Consider the following 24,445-nt stretch of genomic DNA (forward strand, 5'->3'; position numbering starts at 1 on the left):
CCTAGTGTTTAAAAAGAACAGCAGCAGATGATGATGTGTTCTGCTGTTCCTGTTATGTTCTTTATAACTTTTTTCACTGTATGAACAGTGTGTGTTGAGCTGTCAGAATGCGGATTTGAGGAGCTTTATGGTGTTACCACATAAAGGGGGTTGCACGGAATTGTACCTGTGTCAGTCTTCATTTCTAGATTGCCCAGAAAATACTTTTCTTAATCTATCATCTTCACATGTCTTGTAGTTGAATAAAATTCAGTTTCACTAAAAAAACCCCAACTTGCTAAATCTTCTTTGCTACAACACGTAGCATGTTAAGAACTGGGTGCTGTATTGTTTCTCTTTGCATCTGAATAGTGGTGGAGAATGTAACGTTGCAGAAATCTTGAATCCACTGGTGATTTAAATTTCCTGTGTCACAGTTGGAGGTATAAAAAGAATGAGAATACACTTGATCTTTTAAACAGCCTTCTGTGTGCCAGCTCCCATTATCCAGCACTCTCTTTGGAATACTGCTGGATTGTGGGAGGAGACTTTGGGGTCTCTTGTTAGTCATAGTTGACAGCAATGGCATGCATTCCTTGTCCAGTGCTAACGTAACATGCCCTTTGCAATAGTGTTGAGAAGGAGTTGGAGGTTGGCAGGTTGTTGACTTGAAGGTGGTTGGAGCCCTGATGTAAATTGGAAGACTGTTTCTGGGGGGGTGGGGGGGCTGTTGGTGTGTGCCAAGTGCATACTACACTGCTGTTCTGGTTGATGTAGGGACCTTAGGCCCTTGAGAAACTCAGTAATTCAGCACTGGGAATCCCTCTGTTCTTTATCAATCATCCAGTTTTCTCTAAAATTAAATGAAACTTCAAGTCATTACATGAATGAATATTATTTCATCTAGGCTGTGTGGAAAATCCTTTACCCAATATCTTCATCTTTTGTGGTGCTCCTGTTTACTTTTCTTTGTGACTTACTAGGACTTGTAGTAACCTGTTTTCAGAGAGAGGGAAATAAGGTGTGTAGAAGTAGGCTAGAAGGAAGAGCACGTAATCCAGTTAGCACCAAGTTTACTTCCAACAGGCAGCCAGAGGCCAACCAGAGTATATTCTGACTTATCTAAACTGGCAGGTTAACAGTGTTTTGGACCAAAACTGTAGGTACCAGGAGACACCAGCAGCTCTACTGCTCTATGCTGTGGTCAGCTTGGAGTTCTGGACACTTTGGAGTCCACAGGTTATTGATTGTATTGGCTTCATATTTCATCTGTTTTGTCAGATTCTTCCCCTTTACCCCAAGTACTTTCAGACTTCGGTAGGAAAAAAAATGGTGGAAGAGCAACAGGGCAGCACGATGCAGTATGTTTTAGATCAAATTTCCCACTGTTACATTACTACTTGTTAAGCATTCCCAACCCCTTCCCATCCTGTAAGAGGCTGAGAAGAAATCAGTATAATGGATGGCACTGTCTTTAGGTTTTCCTGTACTTGCAAGTAGTTTGTAAATGACACTGCCTGATGGTTTCTAGAGCTTGGGAAGGTAGTTATCTCCTATAGAATTCCACTAGTAGGTTTTCAGCATTAAGAGCTGTATTATCTTTTCTGTGTGGATAAGACTGTGCGTTGTCCTTGTCACTGAGGTATGTAAAAATGGAAGTAGATCTGCTTAAGTCAGGGAGTTAAGATTCGCTGTTGCATTTCTGTTGTGGTGATAAGAGTTAATTGGGGTTTACCTCTTGGTTGTCTTCAGGGTCAGCTCTTTCTGTGAGAATTTTTCTCTAACACAAATAAGATTACATGTCCAGTGTGATGTACTGTTCTGTGGTACGTGTACAACCTCATTAGGATGCCAGAAGTTGTCATTCCCTTGAGTGTTTCTTGAACATTAACATTTTTCTCTTTATTACATAAAGTTGGCAGTGATGAAGCAAAGAATATTGTGTCCTGCCATGATATGATTCATAAAATTAACCTGACAGCAATGTTTTACCAGCAGCATGGCTCAAAATGCCACTTAGGAAGATTGCCTCAAACTTTTATTTTAAGGTAGCTTTCTCTTTGTGCCAGTCTTTAATTGGTTCCTTTTTAATTGCCATGTGAGTTGTTTGCAAATCCTGAGCTCTTTCAGCCAAAACAGTTTGCCTTTTCTGGGAATAAGGATAGGAAAATATATGCTAGCTGTTGTTAAAACATTCTGGTAGGTTCTGGCATACCCAGGTTTAGGGCAGGGATTTGAAATCTCTCAGGGCTGTGTCTTCTGTCTAATTCAAATCACAATGAGGTCAAGTGAGCTACATACATCATGGAAAACTTGCAAGAGGGTGGTAAAGGGCTAGATCTCAGGTGTTCCATCTGCTCTGGCCCTGTCACACAGGCTGCCTGTGGATCTTCTAAGCACTGCTCAGGCTGAGCCTGGGAAGAGGCTGTTACCTGCAGGCAAGAAGCTGGTGCCCTTCCCTCCACCTGGTGTGGGAGGGAGTGTGAGCCTGGTGACTGAACCACACTCTTAAACACATTGAGCCAGCATCATTTGTTAGCTCAAGCATTTGAGAAATTCCTGGAAAAACAGGAATTTAATTTATGTGTGTGTGGTGCAGCAGAAATGTGGATTTCCAGTTTTCTTTTAAACCCTGGAACTGCCCATCTACCAACCTCCTACCTTCACAAAATCCAGTCATCCAAGGTTGCAGAAGTTGAAGGTGCCAAAACTTAGACGACAGGAATTGCCTCCTCTTACTGCTTAATTGCAGCTTACTTTGGATGGTAGAATAAATAAATCCAAAGGAAACAAAGGGCAGTACTCACACATTTTTAATCCACAAATATGATAATACATCATATAGTTAAAGTGACCTGAACATTGCCCATATTTTAGCAATGTTATTACATACCAAGCTACAAGTACAAAAGTAAACAATGAATATACAGGATATGCAGGTATGAGAAATACTCAAACATTCCTTAAGGCTACTCAGATTTATAAATAAAACAACAGATGTTCAACTGTTGTGTCTAAAATACCAGAATCTGAATATTGATACTTGCAACACACAAAAAGAAAGTCACAGGTACAGGATATCCCTTTCCTCTGGGCATCTTGAATGTGGAATCGTCTTTTTCCGGCTTCAAAAATAGACCTTAAAATTGCTTGCCACAAGTGAAACAAAGACACAGAGTCAGACATGTGCACTGGGACAGGAGTGTTGGATACAATAAATACTACTTAAAAGCATCAGCTGACACATCCGTGCTTGGAGAAAACAAAATGCAGCTCATGGTACGGGTCAATATGGCTCTGCAATGGCTGAACTTGCAACCCCAAATGTGGGTATTTCATTGATGAGCTCTGTTGCAAAGGAATTGTCAACCTTCCTGGCTACTACATATACTTTTTATGGTTAAAGGAAATACCTGGGGAACATTTACATTGTTAGAAACTGCTCTGGTAATATTTCGTGCTGCCTTTTTTACTGTGCTCCAAAATGAGCTCTGGGACCAGATAAATATCCATCCAGCGCAACCCAAGTTGATTGTGGGTTCTGGGGTTGTGTATTCTCAATTGTATAAAGCTGTGATAGCCAAATTTGTTGCAAGAGAAACAATAAAGTTACTCTGGGGTGAGGAAATCCAGAAGAAGAAAATTTTCAACAGTTTTCTCTACTATCATAGCATTTAAGAATTCACAGGAGAAGCAAAAACTTTTCTTACCCAAAGTACTGAGAGATCTGCACTGGAAGCTTTCCTTGGAGAGATTTCCTTGTCTTTGTACATGCATCTCTATTCTAATAGGCAATATGGAAGCTGTTACCTCCAGATAAAGGGATTGTCTGCTGTCTGTGCCAACTGAAAGATGGCTCATGACACCGAAGTAGTGAGCCTGGAGGATACAGATGTAGAGGGGAAGGGGAGGAGAGATTTCCAAACAGAATTCTTTTACTTGAGGTAAGCCAGCACCTACAGCACAAGATCCTGCAAGTGGCAAACTAGTGTATGTGCTCTGCTCCCCTTTTCCCTTAATCCTAACAGAACTCTATAGAAATCAGTACTTGCAAAGTGTTTTCAGTTTGCAGACACTGTGTATTTTGTTTTAAAAACTGTCACTGAAAACATTGTGAACAAAAATCCTTCCTGGAGCTGGCCGTTCTCCTAAGCCTGCTGTGGGTCTGCTGCCTTTTCATCACACCTCTGTCTTCTGAGGGCACAAATTAACATCGTGTTTTGAGGCTAGGGGATGGCAATGCCACTTTGGTGCCTTAGTGGTGTTGCTCTTCACAAGCACAACTTCAAAATCTTCCCAAAGTGTTTTGCTGTGTGCAGCAAAGCAATGACAGCATGAAGAGCAGCACAACCTTCAGCTTAAACTTGTCTGATGTTCGTGAATACACAAACCCTGAGAATGGGGAAACTGATGTACTGCTCTATGTAGCTTTCTACCTTTGAGCTTGAACCTTTGAGCTGCTTTTCAGAATCAAAATGCAACCTCTTCTCTGTTATGAGCTGGTATAGAACAAAACTAATGAAAACATTGCTTCGTTGAGCAGTTCTGTAAATTTTTCTCCCACTTCTACTGAATTTGTAGAGATTTGTTACTCCCCTATTAGACTGAAATACCCTGTAAAATCAGAGATGCCTTCTCATACTGATTCCTTGTCCTTTTGAAAGGAGTGAGCTTAATTCAGTACAGCCCTACTTTCTGTCTAAGCTTTCTCAGTTAGCGTGGAAATTACTAGGGGGTGAATCCTGTCCATCGCTCTTACCTTCACCTCTCTGTCTGTACATAGCCATGCATTTGAGTTTACTTTCTTTTCACGTGTTCAGCCTTGAACACAAAGCTTGGAAGATTATGGTGTGTAGCGATCTGTTTCTGAACAATATATATCAGCAGCCTTGTTTGCTCTGCTCCTTGGGAAAGACTGAATTACCTGAACAAAACATGAAAACTGAGAGTGTTCTGATTTCAGTATTCCACTTCATCATGAGCCTGGTGAGCGCTTTCTGGCTCCTGCTGGAGATGGGAGCAAGAGACCAGTGGGGAGGAAGCTCGCTTGCTCACCACGGTTCATGAGGGGTGGCCAGTCCTAGAGAGAAGTTTTTGGTTGGTTTCTTGCTTGTTTTCGAGCCTAGTTTCAAAGGATCTTCTCATCAAGTAGTTTGTTGATGCCATCGCAGATCTTTTTGAGGTATGGCCGACAGTCCCCATCAAGACTGTACAGGGCAGTTAGAAATTCCACGTCGGCAAAGTGATTGAAGACGTGGTTGATGCGCCCGTGGGATCTCGCTGTCAGGTGTCGATCTACCAGTTCATGCACAAGGTCTTTACATTCATTCAGAAGTTCTGCAAGAACATTTCTGTCAAAAGTGTATTCTACCTCGTAGAAACTGACAATTGTCATGGCAGTTTGGTTCAGCTTCTTCCTGAACTTGTCTACGATCTCCAGCTCTTCGTGGTTGAACTGGTTATTTCGATAGAGGATCCCGATTTTTATTGCCACTTTAATCAGGTCTTTCATAATTTTATGGGCTTCCTTTTTGTTTCTGGTGTGTTCCTTTGTTACTTTGTACAGCTCATCGAAGATTTCACTGCTTGTGTCATCGATTAGCATGTTAGCCATGGTTTTGGTTGCCATTTTACTCAGGATCTTTTTCTGGGCTTGTAGTGCGAGATTCTTGGAACTGAAACAATCAGGACCTGTTTGGGGATAGCAGAGAAGGAGGAAAATGTTTATTTTACTTGATGAATAATTTTCATAATCAGTTAAGAAAAGTATTACCTGTGGGCTTAGCTGAGACCTTGCACATTTAACCACTCATTGCATATAGCCACGACTGCAATAGCAGGAACATTTCCAACACCGTATTTCCAGGCGTCCTTGGGGTCCTGCTGTCATTGGGGACTTTTTGCCTACCAACTTAAGAACAGAATATTCTGGCACGGGATATCTGCTGGCTCTTTGCTGGTATTTTAGTTCTGAAGTTCAATATTAAAGCTTTATTGGCAGAGATCTGTTGAGATGTTCTCAAAACAGTAAGTGATCAGGGACAAGCAAAAATGATACTGACAAAGGACACGAACTGGAATTATACTTTTGGTCATTGGGGGGCACCGCTGTTCCACGGTTGGACAAAGCAGCATAATGGCTAATAGAGTGGATTCATAAACATGGATTTATTTTGCTTTAATCTTTTGTCTTTCTCATTTGTTACTAATTTGCAACGTTCTAGAATGTGATTTTTGTAAAATGTTGGTGCTTCAGTGCATGTGGTTCCTGCCAGATGAAAGTTCCTGAGCTATTTGCTCTTAAGCTTGTCAAATAAATACCTTTAATGTCTTTTACCCAGCACCTAAGCTTGTGGCTACTGCTGCTGAACTTTTACAGTGAGCTTCTATAATTATTGGTAGAGATTAATTTGACCTTCCTCTGTTTTTCCTATTAATGTTGCATTTTAACTGTCCCCATGTGGACAAAGTGAAGGCAACAGAAAGATTTCATATGCAATGATTATCCAGTTTAATACTGCAGTAGTGAAGTCTCTGTTGGATCAAAGGATGAGTGTGTGTGTGTAGGCTCAGGCACAGAGCTACTGAGGTATGGGCTGAGTGGTGGCAGTGTCTTCTCTGGTAGCAGACACCTTCCTCCCCTTCCCCTCACTTCCCTCTGTATTTGCTTACGTGGAGGAGCTGCCCACCTTTCTCTGCCCTCTGAGCACAGGGACCTCACTGTGCTCACTGGGAGACCAGAGCCTTGGCTGGTGCAAGGGGGTGGAGGTCACCATCTCCTTCACCAGCTGCCGGGGACTCACACCGCTGCGAGACTAAACCCAACACAAATCAAAGCTTCCAGTGCTGATGTGGTTGTGGAGCCACAGTGGGTCCTGGGCTGCTTGGGTGAGTTCTGGAGGCCCTTTCCAGTCTTCAGCACATGAGTGCTCAGCTGAGGCAGCCGCACTGTCACCCCTCTCTGCAGCTGTCAACCTGTTGGTGTTTGTCTGAGCTGCAGCCTCACTCACACAGCCGTGGGTTCACTGTAGCATCTCCTTCCTCTGTACACCCTACACCCTTGTGTGAGGCAAAAGGGGTGCTGGGTGCCAGTGCTCACTTTGAGTGTGTAACACCCTGAATTTAACCAGTCTTCTGTTTAAGTCCTATTTTCCAGGTTAGCTAGAATATTGAAGTTGTCATTTTTCTTTGTGTGCTACAGCTGTACTACTGAGCACCATGAAAGAGTAACATTTAATTTCAACTGAACCACCACCTGGAAAAAAGTAATTCAGTGTGCTTAAAAGAATTGCCTGTCATTTGGAGAGAAAATTGTGGGGCTGAGCTGCTGACTGGAGGAAATCGAGAAACTGTGATTTAATCTAGTAAATGATAAAAGCAGGATGAAAGCATTCTTTCACTTAGCAGTACGGGGGTATATAAATAGTATCAGTGATGAATAATTACCTGCATCTGACACAGTAAAATGGAAGATTAACACTGCTGTCTGCTTCTGGCATAAGTGTTTGCTGTTAATCAGGTGGACGCAGTAGTTTGGCTTTGATCAGAAGCTGAAGGTGATCACAGTATGTTTTTCAGAATATGAATTTTCCCAACGTCAGTGACACCCGAGCCTCTGTGTCGTTGTCACCAGGTGAGAGCCCGGTTGGCTCCTGCCGTGCTCAGCTGTCTGTGGCAGGGAGAGCTTTGCAGAGTCCCTGTGATTCTGGGGCTTGAAGCAGCTCCCTCAGTTGTGGCGCACAGGAGGAGGGGGCTAGCGAGGCGCGGCATCCTCCACCGCACCCCTGTGTCTCTGGTACGCCAGCGCATCTGTGGGAGAGCCGGGACCAGCACAGGCACCAGCACGTTCTGAGACATGCAGGCAGCTGCCCTCCTTCCTCTGTGATGTCTGAGAGAAAAAACTAAATGCTAAATTAGCATGTAAAAGCTTCTAATAAACACAGAAGCGAGGTTTGGCACAAAAAAGAGTGGTTCTGGGATATGTTCCTATGTTCTGAGTCCTGGCTCTTGCACAAAACTGGAGTGCAGTCCTCAGAGGTGCCACCTCCAACTTTGGCACCTTGGCCAACGGTAACACAGCTCCCAGCAGAGGGAGCGAGCTGGGGAAGGGGCAGTGCAGCCAGGGAGCAGTGGGCTGAGTTTAAACATTGAGGTGGGACCGTTTTTACATGGCCAGTCCCAGCTGTGGGATCTGCTATTAAACAGCCTGAGACTGAGCTCTGTCTCCAAATAAATCTATGATTGCATTGGAGCTGCTAAACCTTCCTGTACAAGGTGTGTTCCCCTTTCCTCTGTTCCTTTACCAGGCCCTAGTGCTGTACCCCGCTCCTCTCTCTTTTTCTCCTCTCTTCAAACCAGGACCCCAGTTCCACTCCTGCTCTCCTGCCTGCAGCCCTCTGCTCTGCTTTGTGCTCCTGGCTCTACCGCCTGTCTCACCATGGCATCTCCAGCACCAGCCCCAAGTGCTTTCAGAAACCAGCCAGATCCCAATATCTTGTGCATGCTCCTTTCCCCCACCTCCTCCCATGATGTGTCTCGCTCTGTGCATTGTAACATCTGTAATGGCTGGTAATTAGTTTCACCACAGCCACTTAGCTCTCTCCCAGTCATCTGTGCCCAACAGACATGGTCCTGGTGGAAAAGGGCTGTGTTCTGTGGGGACACAGGACAAGCTTTTGCATCCATGACATGCTGTGGTGCTTGGTGCTAAATACAGGAGTGGCCAAAGTCTCTCCACTCATCAGGAAGCCACCAAGAAGCTCAGAGAGGACAACTGGTGCATCCCAGCTGCACTAGCAGGCTGCCAGCCCTGCTCCTGGGATTGATGCTCTGCAGAGCCTCACCCTGTGGTCTCCAGCTGCTGGTGGGGTCAGACAACATGCAGCGACAGGGAGGATGGAGACAACAGTCCTCAGCTTGTTTGTGCAGCCTAGACAATGGCCCAGGAGTTCTTTGCAAGGGGTTGTACTGAGCTTTGCTTAAATTTGGGGCGTGCATAGTTTTGCAATGGTGTATGTTGGAAAGAGAGAGAACCTGGATTGATTGTTTGGATTCCTGCCTGCAGAATCATGTAGTGCTCTGACACGAAGTGATGGCTGGCCTTTCAGGGATCACAAGTGGTTGGCTATGTGATTAAATTCAGGCTTTCATGGGAACTGCGGGTTTACCGTGGCAATCGTTTCTTACTGCAGCACACGCCTTGTTACACAAAATACATCTGCCCCTCCTACATACAGCAATTCTATTTTCTGCTTTCTTTCATACAGCAAAACAAATCAGCAACAACATTATAGATGCAATTAGCTTTCAGGAACATTACAGCAAAGCTGGAAGAGAAAAACCAACCTCTGAGTGTACTTCTTTGCTGGGTAATGATTAGCTTCCTTAATAGAAAGTCTGATTTACTAAGAGAAGGACCAGTTCTGCCTTCAGATCTGCTCTCTTCCCTCTCTCTCAGTCATGGGAGTCTTGTGATGATAAAAGCTATTAAAAAAGCCCCATGTGACAGGATTAATCCCACAGCAATCCTCCATCCTTCAAAAAGTGCAACTCTTCAGATCTGTATCGCCTCAGCTGTGGCACCCGAAGAGGGAATGGTGCAGCCCAGTTGCAGGGGGATGGAGGGGAGGGACCCCCCACCCCCAGGCAGTGCCACGGGCAGGGTGCGACACCCCTGCCAGCAACACAGCCCAACCTCTGGCACACGGTGCTGAACATGACAAAGATGTCTCACATCCACTAAATAACAGCATTGCTTAATAATGGAGTTGCTTAATAACAGAAGTGTAGACAAAGTTTGGCGACTCCAGGGAGTGAATGTAAGAGTTTAGTATTTTAAGAGTGTTGTATTTTCAGAGTTTTGGGGGCTAAAACGCAAGAGCATCTGCAATATTCTCAAAAAACTTTGATCCCTGATGGCTGCACCAAGGACAACATGACTAGAACTAAATGCCCATCAATACTGTTTTAGTGTAAATACCCATCCAGCCAGTCTGTGCAAAACACAAGGCAGAGCCTGTGAAGCAGAGCATGCTCCTGCTGTGCCCAGGGGAGAGCACGGTCCGTGTTTTCTGAAAGCAATTAAGTGGAGATGGAAACAAAACCCTGAGCACGTGAATCTGTTTCCCTCCCAGTTAGCCACTTCGTAGCAAAAGCCTGAACAAAGCCTTGCAGCCAGGCTGTTTTCTGCCCTGGCTGGTGGCAGAAGGGCACAGGGAAGTGAGCTCTGGTGGGAGTGCTGCTCCACAGGTGAACACAGATGGAGTGGTGCTTAACCTGCAATGCTTCAGTGGAGCTTGTCCTGTGCGTCTGTGACAGCACTGGCAGGCTTGTTTGGGGAGAAGGGTTACCAAGGAATTCCTTTGGTTTTGTCACACCTGTGGAGCTACATGGGGCACTGGGAGTTGTTACTGCTGCAGGTCCCACTTGTGTCAGCCTCAAGCACTGCCTCCTTTCCCTGAGCAGAGAGTGGTGCTCAGTCACACCTGGGGCTCTGGGCCCAGTTCCCTCCCACTTCCCAGCAGCTGGTGATGGGCAGTTTTCAAGCCACTGCCAAGTAGGGTGGAGGCACTGAGTTGGCTTGGGAGCATCCTGGAGAGCTCAGCTGCTGTGAGGTAAGGAGTTGAGCCCAAAACATGCTGAAGCTGGAGGAGTTTGCTGCAGTCCTGCAGCCTGTCAGGAATGGGAGGCAGTGGGGGCAGAAAGGGTCCTGGCATCTGTGCTGCAGCTGCACTGTAAGTAAGCAGAGGCCTGAATCTTTGCTGAACAAGAGGGAAGTATGTAGGGAAGTAAAGATGATGAAGAGGCTGAAATATTTTTAATACTCCTGAATCCTCAATTTTCAAATGTAGTGCAGCTTCTGCAGCAAAAGCCAGGCTTGAAGGAGTCAGCAAAGCTGCTGGAAACGTGGGCATCTCTCCAGCTGCTAGCAGTTGCTTGAGCTTGTGGGAGAAGGACTAAGCCAAGGAACAGGCACGCTCTCAGGGGCTGCCACAGTAGGAGGTGGCTGAGTTGTGAATATTGTTGTAGGAGTGTGCTGGTTTAATGGTTTGTGTGGCCCAGTTTGAATACATCTGTGTACTTTAACCTGGTGATATACCTTCCACAGAGCCCACCGAGTCCGGGGATGCCAGGGAGAAGGAATGAGGCAGCTGTATCCTAAAGCTCTTACAGGGTATTAAATGAGCAGTGGGTATCTGTATGGTTAATCCAGTGCTGCTGCTGGTGTTGGTAACTTACTGGGCTGCCCGTTTCTTTCACTATAACCTGCAGTTGCCTGTATTGTCTCTTTCCTTGTTATAAATAGCTTATAAAGCCTAAATAACCTTTGAGGAAAATAAGAGCAGGAAACAGGAGTTTTGGAAAGGAGAATGTAGAGAAAAAACCCACCTCAAAATAATTGAGTCACTTAATTTGCAGTATTCAGACAAAATGTTTGGAGGTAATGAGCTGCAAACTTGTGTGTTTTATTTATCCTTCAAGTGTCACTTACATGCTATAAGATTGATTAGAAAAGCGAACCACAGAACTCCAGGTTTCAAAATAGCTCTAAAAGCAGGCAGGAGAAAAGCCCACTAAAAGCCCTTCTTCTCCCACAGTGATTTAGCGTGGGGCAGGCGGGGAGCTAGCTCTGAGCGTGCCTATTGCTCTTGGACAGCTACGGGATCGCTGCAGAAGAAACATTAAGTGTTTCCAGTAACTTTTAAGCCAAGAAATCCAATAGACCAGATGGAATACATCAGCTTTCAGGGAGGGCCAATTTAAACACGTGTAAGCACCAGGGGCCTGGTGCTCAGACTTTTAACACTTTTAAATTGTTTCTATGAACATAAAAGGGTTGTTCATTTCTGTAGTGGAACAGGAGATTACAGACTGATAATTATCTGATGCTGGGGGAATGTGCTGGTATCCAAAAGTCTGAAAGCTAGGAGTTGGGCATGCTGGCAGCAGCAGCCAACAGCACTGTACAGAGGGAACACGGCTGAACGGAAAAAAGAGGATGACTGATTTTCCTTTCAGTGTGCCATGCGAGCAGCAGCCGTGCCGCAAGCAAGCGCCGCCTGGGAACCCAGCGACTGCAGATCCTAATGGCAGGCTTATTTCAGCAGCTGCCTTCTATTCGGCGTTTACTTCACTAGTAAAGTATTGTTGCTCCGTACTGGAGTGTCCCTTTCAGTACCTGGCAGGGGCAGTGGTAGGCTGGGGAGCCACTTCTGTACAGAGAAGAGTAGTAACGCAGAATGAGTGGTTAAACTGCTGTCCTCATCTTGGTGATGCCTCCACAGATGATACCCGGGGGAGAGGAGCTCAGCTGCGGTTTCCATCAGCTCTTCTTGGAGCTGCCAAGAAAGGGGCTGGCTGAGCTTTTCTGCTGCTACCCCTAGTAGCTGGCTGGGAATTGAACTACATGGCTGTATGTTCTTCTTCTGTGTCTAAAAGCAGTAGCTGGCAAGCAGTAGCTGGACAACAGCACTGTCCTGTGCCTGAAACTGGCCTGCGATGTGGAAACCTTTGCATGAGCTCCCTTGAGTATGTGGCAGAGCTGACACGGTGCTGTCAAAACGGCACATTACACTCCAGTCATATCCTGAAAACTCATATCCAGCTTGTGAGAGAGGAAACCACTCCCGGACAAAAAGGCTCAGTGAGGAACATCCTCACGCGCTGCGTCAGAAACCAGGCAGCAACCGCTGTGCTGGCGACCCAGCCCGTGTGCCTCGCCTGCCAAGGATGAGCTTGGCACACGCAGCAGCACAGTCACCTCTCTTAATTGTTTTTTAATCTGACCACATGTATCAGAACCACAACCTAAACCAGGCAGCAGCACAGGGAATGGTTATCTTTGAAGAGTGACTTTCAAATGTGCGGTTTAAACTTTGCCCCTCCTGTTTTGCAGCCCTCAGGGGAGCCCTGCCAAGGCAGCAAACACATCTGGTTAACTTTTGGCAGTTGGTGGTGAGCACAAACAATGCAGAGCTTGCTTACACAGCACCCCAAGGCACACACACATGGAGTACAAACTGGGCTTTGCTCCTATCTGTAGGCTCTCAGGTGTTTCAGGAATGAGTAATTCTGCCAGGAGTGACAGTAAAATATGGTGGTGTTTGGGCTTTTTAAGCTTTGGTATATGACTAAGAGAGGTTTTGGTATACTGAGCACTGTATTTTATTGTCCATGTCAGGTCACCATGTTGGTAGCAAGTGCAGGATACATAGGAAAGGCTGAACATCCCTACCCCAGAAATGCTGGTTTAATGCTGGTTGACACTGCAAGGGAAAGTGCCTGCACACTGACAGCAAAGGCTTGACAAGGGATGTATTTGCAATAGATGGAGCCATAACAGACTGGGAATTGCCAGGGCTGATCTCTAGGGAATGCAGGAGGGTTGGTTACAACCTGTTGTAATCAGTTACTACCTATTGATCCTGCTCCTGTGTTTTGGGGCAGATGTTTATGACTACCTTAGTGGGTTTTTTCTTTCAATGCTAGCTTTGGTCTAAAAAGGGCTTTTAGAGTGGAGAAGCATGCTGGCATATCCCAAATGCTACAGCAGGGTCTTGGGTGAACAGGTATCTCTCAAACCCCAGCAGATAGGCAATGGTAGGCATCTTGAATTGATTAGAGCTTTTTGGCCTTCAAACTGTCAGTAATTTTTTGTTTTGTTTTGTTTTGTTTTAAATAGCACATCCTGGGCAGGAACTGTTGAAGAGTTTAACTTCAGTCTCTGAAACATTTTGTATTTAATCTCCTTTGTTTTCTCCACACTTACCAGGTTATTTTGCACCTTCCTTTAAAAGACAATGCATTTAAAAATAAGGTGTCATGGTGATATGGAGCAAAACCAGCTAATTACATGAATAATAATTATCTCTATAGGAAAATTATGCTTGTTTTAATGTCTGGCCATGTAATTTTCACAACAGGACAGTAACGAGTTCTTTGATATGTGCTAAGGAACTCTTTCTTGCTTGGATGGGACAGAGTCTCTGGGGGAGCATCAGGCATATCATGAATGATAAATCAATTATCTTGTTAAGGAAAAAGCCTGGGTATCTTCTTTAAAAGGACTCGACCACCATATTCTTCTACACAAAAGTAACACTTCTCCAGAAAAGAAAGAATTTTCTTGCTGAAGTATTATCTGCCACTGAGACTCTGATAAGCCATGAGACATCTTTCATCATCTTGTGGCTATCCTGTCTTTATACAGTTGCAATTATTGTAGCAACTTCTCTTTGTAGATGATCTGTAGAACTTGATTGCACTGCTACTTTGTCATGTTTCCAAACTGGTAGATTTTGTTTGGAGCAAAAACTTGAAGGGTAAACAAAGAAATTGCCAGCACTGAATGACAGAAAATCCAGCCTGTGTTTTCTGAGCATGGGGGATACACGTACACATCCTGGAAGCCAGCAGCTAGAATCATGTTTCTTAAAGCTGCTGAGGCTTTCTGTTTTCAGTATGTGCAATCTTGCTTGCTCCAGGAATGTAGTAACAACTAAGTCTCTCCTCTTGCCTCTTTAAAGCAAACAAAAAGCCCCAAAGCCATACATAGACAGAAAACAGAGCCAGGCAGACAGTATACAACTGTATGGCAAGTTATACGTTACAGCTATATGTTGGTATTCACTTGCAGTGGCCCAGAAGCAGCTCTCCTGGTTCCACCTCTGGCTATGTTTTCCAGCTACAGATGGGGGATTTGGTGCCTGGGAGCAGCCATACCCTTTTCCTGATGGTTGGACACCCTTCTGGGGTAGTCTAGTCCAATTTCATGAATGGCTTGTGTTCTTGTCCAGGATGTATTCTGCCATACCCTCCTCTGGAAGGGTGAGGGGGGGAGAAGGGCTGTGGGGGCATTTGTGCTTGTCAGGGCTTAGTGCTTGGTAATTACCACAGTCAGCAGTCCTGGTTATCGGGAGGTGCAGATTTCCCTGTGCTTCTGTAGCTCAAATGCTTTCTATTCCTTCCACAGGAGTCTCTTTAGCATGCAGGAGCCAGTTGTTCCCAGTAGGAACATCATAATATGCCATTAGTGAAGCAAGGCCTGGCGATATCAACCCTAAATATTAAACAAGGCCTCCACGCCATGTGTGTGCTTCACACAGATAAAGTGTGGCTGAGGAACAGGTTATTGGGTACTGGTTCACTGATTTCTTCTTCCCCCCCCCCTGTTTCTCATCCCTTGAGGAAGAAAATTCTGTGGGTTTATTTTTGTGCCTTGAAGCTGCTTGTTGTTGCAGTACACTGCTGTTTCTCCGGAGATATAATGTCCTTGCCTTTTACATAGAGTAATTCTATTTTTGACTCTAATATATTAAGAATGGCATGAAAAATAACCATGTCTATGCTCTAGGGATGTACAAAATTCCATGAGAAAGCAAGCAGTCGGCACCCCAAGGGTAGCTGGTCCAAAGATGCTGAGAAACTCCTAAGATGGCATTTCTCTGTAGCTGAACGTAAGGCTGAAAGAAAATGGGAGGGAAAAAGTACTTCTGCTAAACCAGGTCAAGGTGAAGGAGCTTGCAAAACACCCACAGTAAGCTGCAGCTGCAGGAAGTGTGAGGCTGCTGCTGCCCAGAGAGCTCCCCAGCTGCACTAGGCTGAGCTCTGCCACATCCAGAGGGAGAGGAGGGGGCTTGGCAGCTCTGGCACTGCATCCCTGTAGAACACCACCAGCATTCCTGCAGAGCATATGGTTTTCTTCACCACCCTCTGGCATGCTGTTCAGATACACCCAAAATAGCCCACCTTGTCCCACACAGGGGGAGTGATTGGAAGTAAAACTGCAGTTTGCTCTTGCGTGGTTTTGTCTTGTTTTTTAGAAGTAAAGACCCCACTGACAATGCTAATACCAATACTAATCCCTCTTTACTAAAGTGCTCTGAGGACACCGACACAGTGGCGTTGGACCAGATGATCTCTGGAGGCCCCTTGCAACCCCTGACGTTCTGTGATTCTGTAGCTTTCTGTGAAGATCAGGAGGGGCAGGAGGAACACTGGCAGCGTGTGTGTGTGTATGAGAAGAGGCCAAGGGAGGTGGAGGGGAAAGGTAGGATGTTTAAGCTTGGAATTGATTTTGGTTAATGGCATCAGCCTATCTTGCAAATGAGGGAGATATTTATTTATTTATTTATGGATGCCATGAGCTGTTGTTTCACTACATTGGTATTTGCTTGCTTTGCCAGTTTTGAATTAACAAGGTGATGGATAGGAGGGAAATCAAACAATGGCAGAGATCAGGTACATCTGGAAAAACATACTCTGGGTCCCCAAATAAAACACAGAGGAGCTGTTGATTTTCCCAGTTGACACCAGTGATGCTTCCAAACTGTGTTTAAACTGGAGAAGAAAATCTAATGAGGGGAAGATGAGGTTGATAGCGTCAAGAAGTGTCTGACAGAAGTTAACTCTCCCAAGTCCAGAGCAGACTAGACTGATCACAACATCTTAAAACTATTCAGAAAAAAAAAGTTTAATTACCCTTATTTATAGGCTATTGTCCCATTTTTATTCTTTGCTTGCTATGTTCTTTGAGGGAGTCAATTAATTAAAGTATTGATTTGGTTAGTGCTTACAATTTGTTTGTGAGTCACAGGGCTGTGGATCATGAGGACTTGTTTGGACAAACTGCTGTTTGCCTGTCAACAAGCAGGGACAGTTCTGGCTGTGGCACACCTGGGACAGTAGGACCGTGATGTGACTATCACGAAGGAAAACGAAGGATGGTAGACCTGCTGCAATATGTGGCTAGACAGGGGTGTAAGGGAGTTTAAAGTGCAGCTTATCCTGTGGCTGTTTAATGTCCTTAAAACAAACCAACCCCACAACCAACTATACACCTCACACACACCCCCAACAACAAAACAAAACCCAACCACCAACCCTCAAACTAAAATGCTCGATGAAGGGACTCCGCAGGTGCGTAAGGCAGTTACTAAAGAAATACTCTTCTGAACCATCACCTTGAGTCATGCCTAGTTACAGTATTTTGCATATCCCAGCATCATTACTTACAAGCTATGTGGGTGTTGCCTATGTCTGTGTTGTTACAAGTTTTCATTGCCTACACGAACGCAAAAGCCTAGATTTGTAAAAGCACCTAATGTGTTGCTGAGTGCAGGCCAAACCTTCAATTCCTCCTGAATATTCTCAGAGTAGGGGGAAAAAGGAGGACAAAACCTGGAAGAGTTATTGCAACTTATGATGTCTTTTTGGGTCAAGAAAATACTGGCAGTGGGTTCACCGCTTGCCGCGCTAGGGACGCTCCCGGCTGCAGAGCATCCCTTGCTCCCTGCCCAGCGCCCTCCTGCCCCGTGTGCGGTGCCTTGGCGCGGAGCTGGGCCCTGCGTTCTGCTTTGTGCCCCGCTGCAGGGCAGAGACAGCATCAACTTTTCTCACCCAGGTTTTAAACTATTACGCTTTGCTTACCATAATAGGTTACAGAATACAGGTCCAGGCTCATGGCATTGCCATTTGAAGCAGAGTTTTGTTTCGCCCAGCTCTAATGAGGCGATGCTTTGTGCTGCAGCTTTACAAGAGGGGCAGGATACCAAATGGGAATGCTGCTTGTGCAAGTCCATAAAAGACCTGCAGGCATCCTCCCTTTCTGTGTAGGAGCTGCTGATAATATCAGTGTCTGAGTTGTGCCTGCTCTGGTTTCTTTTAGCTCAATTGAAGTATTTTTCTTCCTCCCACTAAAAGTTTAACAATTTATTTAGAAACTTCTACCAGAGAATCCCACTGGGGCCTTGCTGAAACAAAAGCTGCTTGCTCTTTGATTACAACCATCAGAATTGATACTCTAGGATCTATCTTCAAAGATTTAGGTCAATGGTATAGTTATACATGAACCAATGGTATTACAAGCTTAAAGAAAAGTATATATATATATATATAATATTTGTCATCCACTTATCCTGGTTGACAAGCAAACAAGTGTGTTCTTTGTAGTTTAGGGTTTTTTTCCCTTCTTCAACAGAGAAGAGATTTAAGCACATGCTATGCTGAAGGAGCTGCCCACACACAGACACTGGCTCTCTGTGTATCTTCACAAGAAAAATCTAAGCTGAACGTGTCGATACTGTTGATCTGTGGTGAAATCAATGTCTTGTTTTCAGCCCGAAAGTGCTAGAAAAGTATTTAACAACAGCAAAGCTGAAAATGAAAAGGCAAAGGGACAGGAGAGCTTAAAGAGAATCTGCTTATGCCTCTCTACTGTTCCTAAAAGAGGACAACAGTACTGGAAGAGTCTCCATGTGCTTATTGTTTTAAACAATGCTCTACTGTTTGCCTGGTTATTTAATAGGGGGGGAAAAGAGATTTTTATGGTTGCAGACTATTAGGCTGTGTGGAATCCTTGACTTTTTCTTTTTGTGGCTTTTTTAATTTTCTTTTCCCCCTGCCTCTGGAGAAGGATTAGCTGCTGGGGAGATGGCCAACCCAGATTCCAAAACTCCTGACCAAAGGAAAAAAATAATGCTGGTCAATGCAGCTGGGATTCTTCGTATTCTCTGTCTGAGTTTTTGTGCATCTGATACGGGATTTATTGGTAGGAAGAAAGCACATGTTGCCTCAGATGTGATCTGTAACCCTGTTTTCCTTTAAGATGAAGCCTGATTTTGACTTTAATATATTCTCTGGGTGATCTTCTTTGCACTGCTCATCTTCAGTGTCAGGTCAAGCATCCGGTCAAGATAAACAAAACACTAAAACAGGAATAAGTGATGCCTTCCATCCCTATGAAAAAAGACACAGACTAGTACATCTCTATCCCACATGAACTGGACCACCTGCTGCATTCTCCATAGCTGTTCTCTGAAGTGCTGTCACAAAGGCTGTCCAGTGCTTATCCAGCGGGTTTTTTTTAGTAAAAGGGAGTAATTTTTAAACCATGAAAAGCCTGTATATCCTAATGAAAAGATAAGCTGAGCCGTACAGTAAGAGCAAAAGATTAATTTCTGTGGAAGGATACAAAACTCAGTAAGGTGGATTTGTTGTTCCTCCTTGGTTCAAGATCTGCAGGAATAATCTGCCAAAAATTACAGTGTCTTGTCATGTTACAGTAATGAAAGAAAAAGTCCTGAGGTTGTGCTGGAAAAAAGGAGGAGAAACTAGGCTACAAATGATGGTTTCCTTGTTCTGGGTCTAAACGAAAGCGCTAAGCAGGGATGGAACTGACCCAAGCAGCATAAATGCTATCTCACAGTCAAAGCTCCTCTGGAGGATACATGCTAACGAAGAGAATCTGGTTTTCTACAGAAACCTCTTGTTTATTGTGTGTATACATACTGCCAAACATACCGTGCCAGGAGAATTATCCTGATAACAAGGATGGTGTCTCTGTTATCAGGGAGTCTCTAATAACAGTTTAGCAGCTTTAGCTGTAGCCATCTATGGCTGTGGTAAGTGCCATGCTCTATTTCAGCTCTATTTCAGGAAAGCAGAAATGGAAAAGATGCTTGAAAGGGTCAAGACAGTTCGTAGGAGGCCTATTTCATTATTCTAAGGCATGTGAGTAACAGCAATGTGGTTTTGGTTTTGTTTTGGTTTTTAGTATGTCTATGTACGTATCCCCATTGCATGACATTGCAGCTATATGGAGTCAGGACTGAACTTTCAGAGGAAAGATCAAGACATCAGTGCCTTTATGTTACCTAAAGAAAACCCCAAAAGGACAAGCCTCAACGATAGACACATGTAAGCAAAACAGGCCATCCCTCCTGAGGCTTCAGCTCTGTGAAATCTCGTGAGATTGTATGTACTGAATTTACTTGTGCTGATATCTAGATGTGTGCTGAAAGCATCACCTGAATATCCAGGGGGATGCAGAAATGTTACCCCTGAACACAGCAGCCATGACAGTGTCTAGAGAGGCTCCACATGAACTGAATCGAGCCCGGCCTCGTGTTTAGAGCAAGAAATGTAACACAGCCCACGTGTTCTTACAGTGAAACTGCCACCTTTATATCTGGTTAATGGTAATAGAATAAGATACAGTTCCAGTTCTGCTAAGAGATAAAGACTGTGCCTAGAAACAAAACTTCATCCCACCAAAACAACAAAATTGGGTCAATTTTGCCATTTCTTAACCTTGAGCGTGGATTTTTAGAGTGTCTGTGATACATACTGAAGAAACAGAGCCACCAGCATGCTGCTTGTCCTGCTGGAAATGTTCTTCACATAGGCAGCTTCTCGTGGCTGATGAAGAAAGTTTCCAAAGGTGAGTTTAGATCCATCTGATCTCTCCTGGATTTGGCACGGTATTCAAAGAGTGAGCAGCCTGCAGAGTTTCCTCAGATAGTCTTGCAGTTGCCTGAGGGGAAATACTGCTTAGTGTCCCCTTACTGCTGTTCAGGATTTGGTAAATCCTTCTTTCCTAGAGACCTAATCTTGCCTTTCTTAGTCCTGCTTTAAGGTTCTGCTGCTTTCAGTGCTCCTTCTGCCTGAAGAAGTGTGACAAACCCTCCTACTTCTTGCGCAGCTCCCACCAGTCCCATAGGAACAAACTGGATTCTGCCCAATCTCATGTTTTCCATGCAACATTTTCTACAATGATGACACAGAGATTATTTTTCCAAAGATGCTTCCCTCCCTTCCATGATGTGCTCAGGTTTGACTCCACCCATTTCTCATTCAAGCCTCACTCAATATCCAGCAGCTGTTCTTTCCTAATTCTTTTAGAGGGAACTTGCTACTTAAGTGGGATGTAGTCCAGCCAACTATGTTTTTGAGATTCCCTGCATCACCTTTCTCAGACTGTCCAGAATATCTGGTGTTAGGATTGTAGTTTCCCACAGCTTCCAGAGGATAGCCGTGCATTGTGTGGTGGCTGCTGCCTGACTTCATGTCCTGAATTCAAAATGTCTTTCTCTCACTCCAGCTCTTGTCCTTCAGCCTGAGGACTGGATCAGTAAATGCAGAGGACTATTTTCTGATTTCTTTTGGTTATGTTTACTTTTCACTATGACAACTTCTCAAACAGAGAAAAAGCTGAGATCTTACTTGTGTCTGTTCTTGCATCGTTCCTCTTTTTTCTTTATTTTTTTGTAAAATGATTATGCAATTCATCTGGAATATGTGTCAGTGGACAGATTTAGGAGTGACTTTTAATGGCATTATCTTTGCTTTAGCTTCAGAAATGAAGAGACAAAAGGCATAGGTCACCCAAGCAGTAAATGAAAAAAACTGCTGCAGAGATAGGGATGGGGAAACAAGTGTAGGAGATGATTAAAAACCTCCGAAGTTTTGAAATATTACAGGTTAATTCTACCAAGCTCTCATGATTTATAGATCTCTGGAACTCTTAGTTCTGTGTTATTTCTTTGCTGTCATTCTTATCACATATGCTAGTTAATGTGTTTGGTTAAATATGGGCAACTATAATCACATGCTGTTCTTCAAGTTATGCTTGTGTAACCTTTTCCCCTTTCTTTCTTGTACAAGAAAAAGGGACTTTCCTCTTCAAATAAAAACCCATGCCAAGAAAAGTTTTGATCTCTGACAATGTCTAACGTGGTCTAAATGATACCACTATATTTCTATGCAATTTTGATTTTATTTATCTTTTCCAATTGTTTTTAGGTATTCATTTGGCATTGAAAATCTGTGAGACATCTCTGCTTGGGTGAGGAAAGATTAGATGGAGAGTGTTGAATGCTGCACAGTGCATTAGCTGCTCTGTGTTGTTTAACAGACACGTTGTACTGTGTTAATAGCAGGATCTCTTGTTTTGTTCATCCCCTTCGCCAAAACACCTGGCTTATTTTCTTTAGTGGCAAAGGTGCAAGCTAAATGGACTCTTTCTTCATCCCTCATTTCTACAAAATGATGCTTTCAGGTATCTTGTTTCACAGCAATCCTTCAGAACACACACACTCTGCTCTCTTCCCTGCTCCGGAACAGGTTTATCTGTGTGCTACTCAATGCTAGCAGCAGTGATGTGGAGGTGGAAACTTCATCAAACACAGGATTACAATTACGACACTGTGGCTTCAACTCCCCTTGCTGTAGGACTGAGTTGTACTACCACTCTAGGGGCCAAGAACAATTAATGTGCCCAGGGACTGCTTTGGGTAATACCTGTTTAGCAGGTAAGTAGAGGGTAGTGTGAGGTTTCTGAGTAAGGTATCATTCATAAGGGCCTCCTTATGTCCTTTAAGCACTGCTTTCTTGGTTTCCTCACAATCAAACACAAAGCCTGCACAAAATCTAATGAACGGGCATCCTCTGTGCTTTCCTGCCTCTGGAGCACTGACACAGCAATGGAGCCATTTGTTTGGCTGGTAAGTGATCCCTGCAGAAACGTTAGCATGGGAAACACACTCCTAGGCACAGCTCTCAGGTTAGTCCAGAGGTAAAGCACCGAATTCAGAAGGGTCATTGCTTCCCTTTCTCAACTACGTTGTTCTTTCCCACGCAACATGGAGTGTGGTATTTTCCAGCAAAAGTATTTTGTAATTACAGCAATTCCCAAAGTGTTGTTTAGTTCTAACTGCTGCCATTTACTGTGGTTTTGGGCTGGCAGCTTAACATGGTCACTGGTGGCTTCATGTTTCAGACTTTAGCTTCAGGAACGGGGAGGGGTTAGCTAAATATTGTAGTAACAGACACGTTTATGTGAAACCTTTAACAGACTCGGTGGCAGAAGCTTCCTCTGACTCCTTGCAGAATTTGCAGCATTATGGTGCAGCACAGTTAATTCATGAGCTCCAGTGAGTAAGGCTGTTTGGTTTGCTTTCCCTAACTGAGATGTACAGAAATGCACTGAATGATCTAAGTGGTAAGTACGTGGGGCAAGGTTAAGCTTTTGAAGCCCTAACTAACGGCGAGAGGTTAGTTACACCAGCAAAGCCACCTCCATGTAAAAATACAACCCCCTTACCCTTTGAACAGGTACAATGAGGAGCCTATTCTACTCGGTTCGTCCTGACTAACCCACTGAAGTGGGAAGAAAATGAATGAAAAGCCGTTTCTTTGCCTGCTGCCAGAGAACAGCTCTCGAAACAGCGCTTTTCAGTGGTACCCTGATTAGAATGGCTGGCGGCTCGGGGGACTCCCAGTTGCCAGCCTTGGCACCTCGCTGGTTTTCAGCACTATTTGTTACTTTTTTTAAACCCAAAGCGAGTTGAAATTAATCAAAACACGCTTCCTTAACAGCCAGTGATTTCACAGCCAAGCCCTGCTTCGACTTACTCATGTAAATAGCTTTATCGGTTTATAGGGTATGTTGGGAATAAACTGAACAGAGCTTCATGGGAAACCACATTGGAAAAAAATCTTGATTTTTTTTATTTTCCTTCCTCTCATATTTTCCAAATGTGCCCTAAATTTTTGCCTCTGCTACAGTAACCTTGTTCATGCAATCTAATGTTTAATAGCCATATCAAGTAATATCCTAAGGATGAGTCGGGGCCTGGCTGAAATTTGCCCTGAAGTCATAGCAAAACATAACCCCCGAATCAAGAAGAAATTCTGCTCTTTCCTATGCCTCCTGTCCCAAGGTACAGATCCAGCTTCTGAAACTATTCGCTCTCTCTAAAATAAGAAGCTCAGTCCTCTGGTGTGCGCTGGTATAGCTCCACCAGAGCAGTTCCCTACCAAGGGAGGGAGCGCTCCCCTCATCAGATTTATTTTTAATTGGTTGAGTGAAGAACAATAATCACTCTGGACCTAAAGAGACTTAAGGCTGGACAAATATTATGGCTGTATCTACCTATGCAACTGAGAACAGGGAAATTAATGAATTATGGGCTATCCCTAGCATTAATATAACCTGGAAATGATCCTTTTAAGCTATTTTGATGGAAAACATTAACATTTTTGATAAAATAGTGTATGATTTCCTATCAGTCTCCCAGCTTGTCAGACAGCCCTTTCTTCCTGTGGCTGCCATTTGCAGCTTCACTGCACAGGTTTTGGCTGAAAAAGAGAGCTGTTCCTCTGGTGTGGGAGGGAATCCAGCTCTGCTCCCCTTCAAGCTCACAGAGCTGACACTGACCTTGCTCTTGTAGACTCAGTGTCCTTTTGGAAAAATAAGCAAACAAAACAAAAACACCCCACCCATGTGTGTCTGTGTATGTATAAATATGCATACACACATATGTATACATAAGTATGTATATTTTTACATTTTCTCACAAATTTTTCATTGTTAATGACAACAGAGCACCTCTAGATTTTGCTGATCTTTCAGCAGTGTAAAGATTGCCTTCTAATCAGGTCTAATCTCACATATGCATATGTAGATTTCCCTAATGATAATGTAATTTCATCTCTGTGACACCACAGGACTGACAATAAAAATTGTTTCAGCGTTTAATACCTCCTGTCCAAAGCCTTTGTCATTTCATAGGATAACAAATGCATTTATTGGGGTCCCCTACTTCTAAAACATATAATGGAAAAATTATCATGGTTATAAAATATTCTCACAAGCTCTGCAGGATTAAATCACATACTTTGAGAGAAC

General features: G+C 44.1%; 1 protein-coding gene across 1 annotated transcript in view; it reads right to left on the bottom strand.

Annotated features, from left to right (window-relative positions):
• Window positions 1-5,107: 5,107 nt before the first annotated feature.
• Window positions 5,108-24,445, bottom strand: part of TNFAIP8L3 (TNF alpha induced protein 8 like 3) — a gene marked incomplete at its 3' end in the record, with an annotated part of 41,650 nt that continues 22,312 nt past the window's right edge. Inside the window, exon 2 of the mRNA XM_084268049.1 lies at window positions 5,108-5,670. Within this exon, the coding sequence (XP_084124175.1) occupies window positions 5,108-5,670 (563 nt within the window). The remainder of the gene's footprint in view (window positions 5,671-24,445) is intronic.

Source organism: Gallinula chloropus, assembly GCF_964237585.1.
Source record: "Gallinula chloropus genome assembly, chromosome: 9".
NCBI lineage: Eukaryota > Metazoa > Chordata > Aves > Gruiformes > Rallidae > Gallinula > Gallinula chloropus.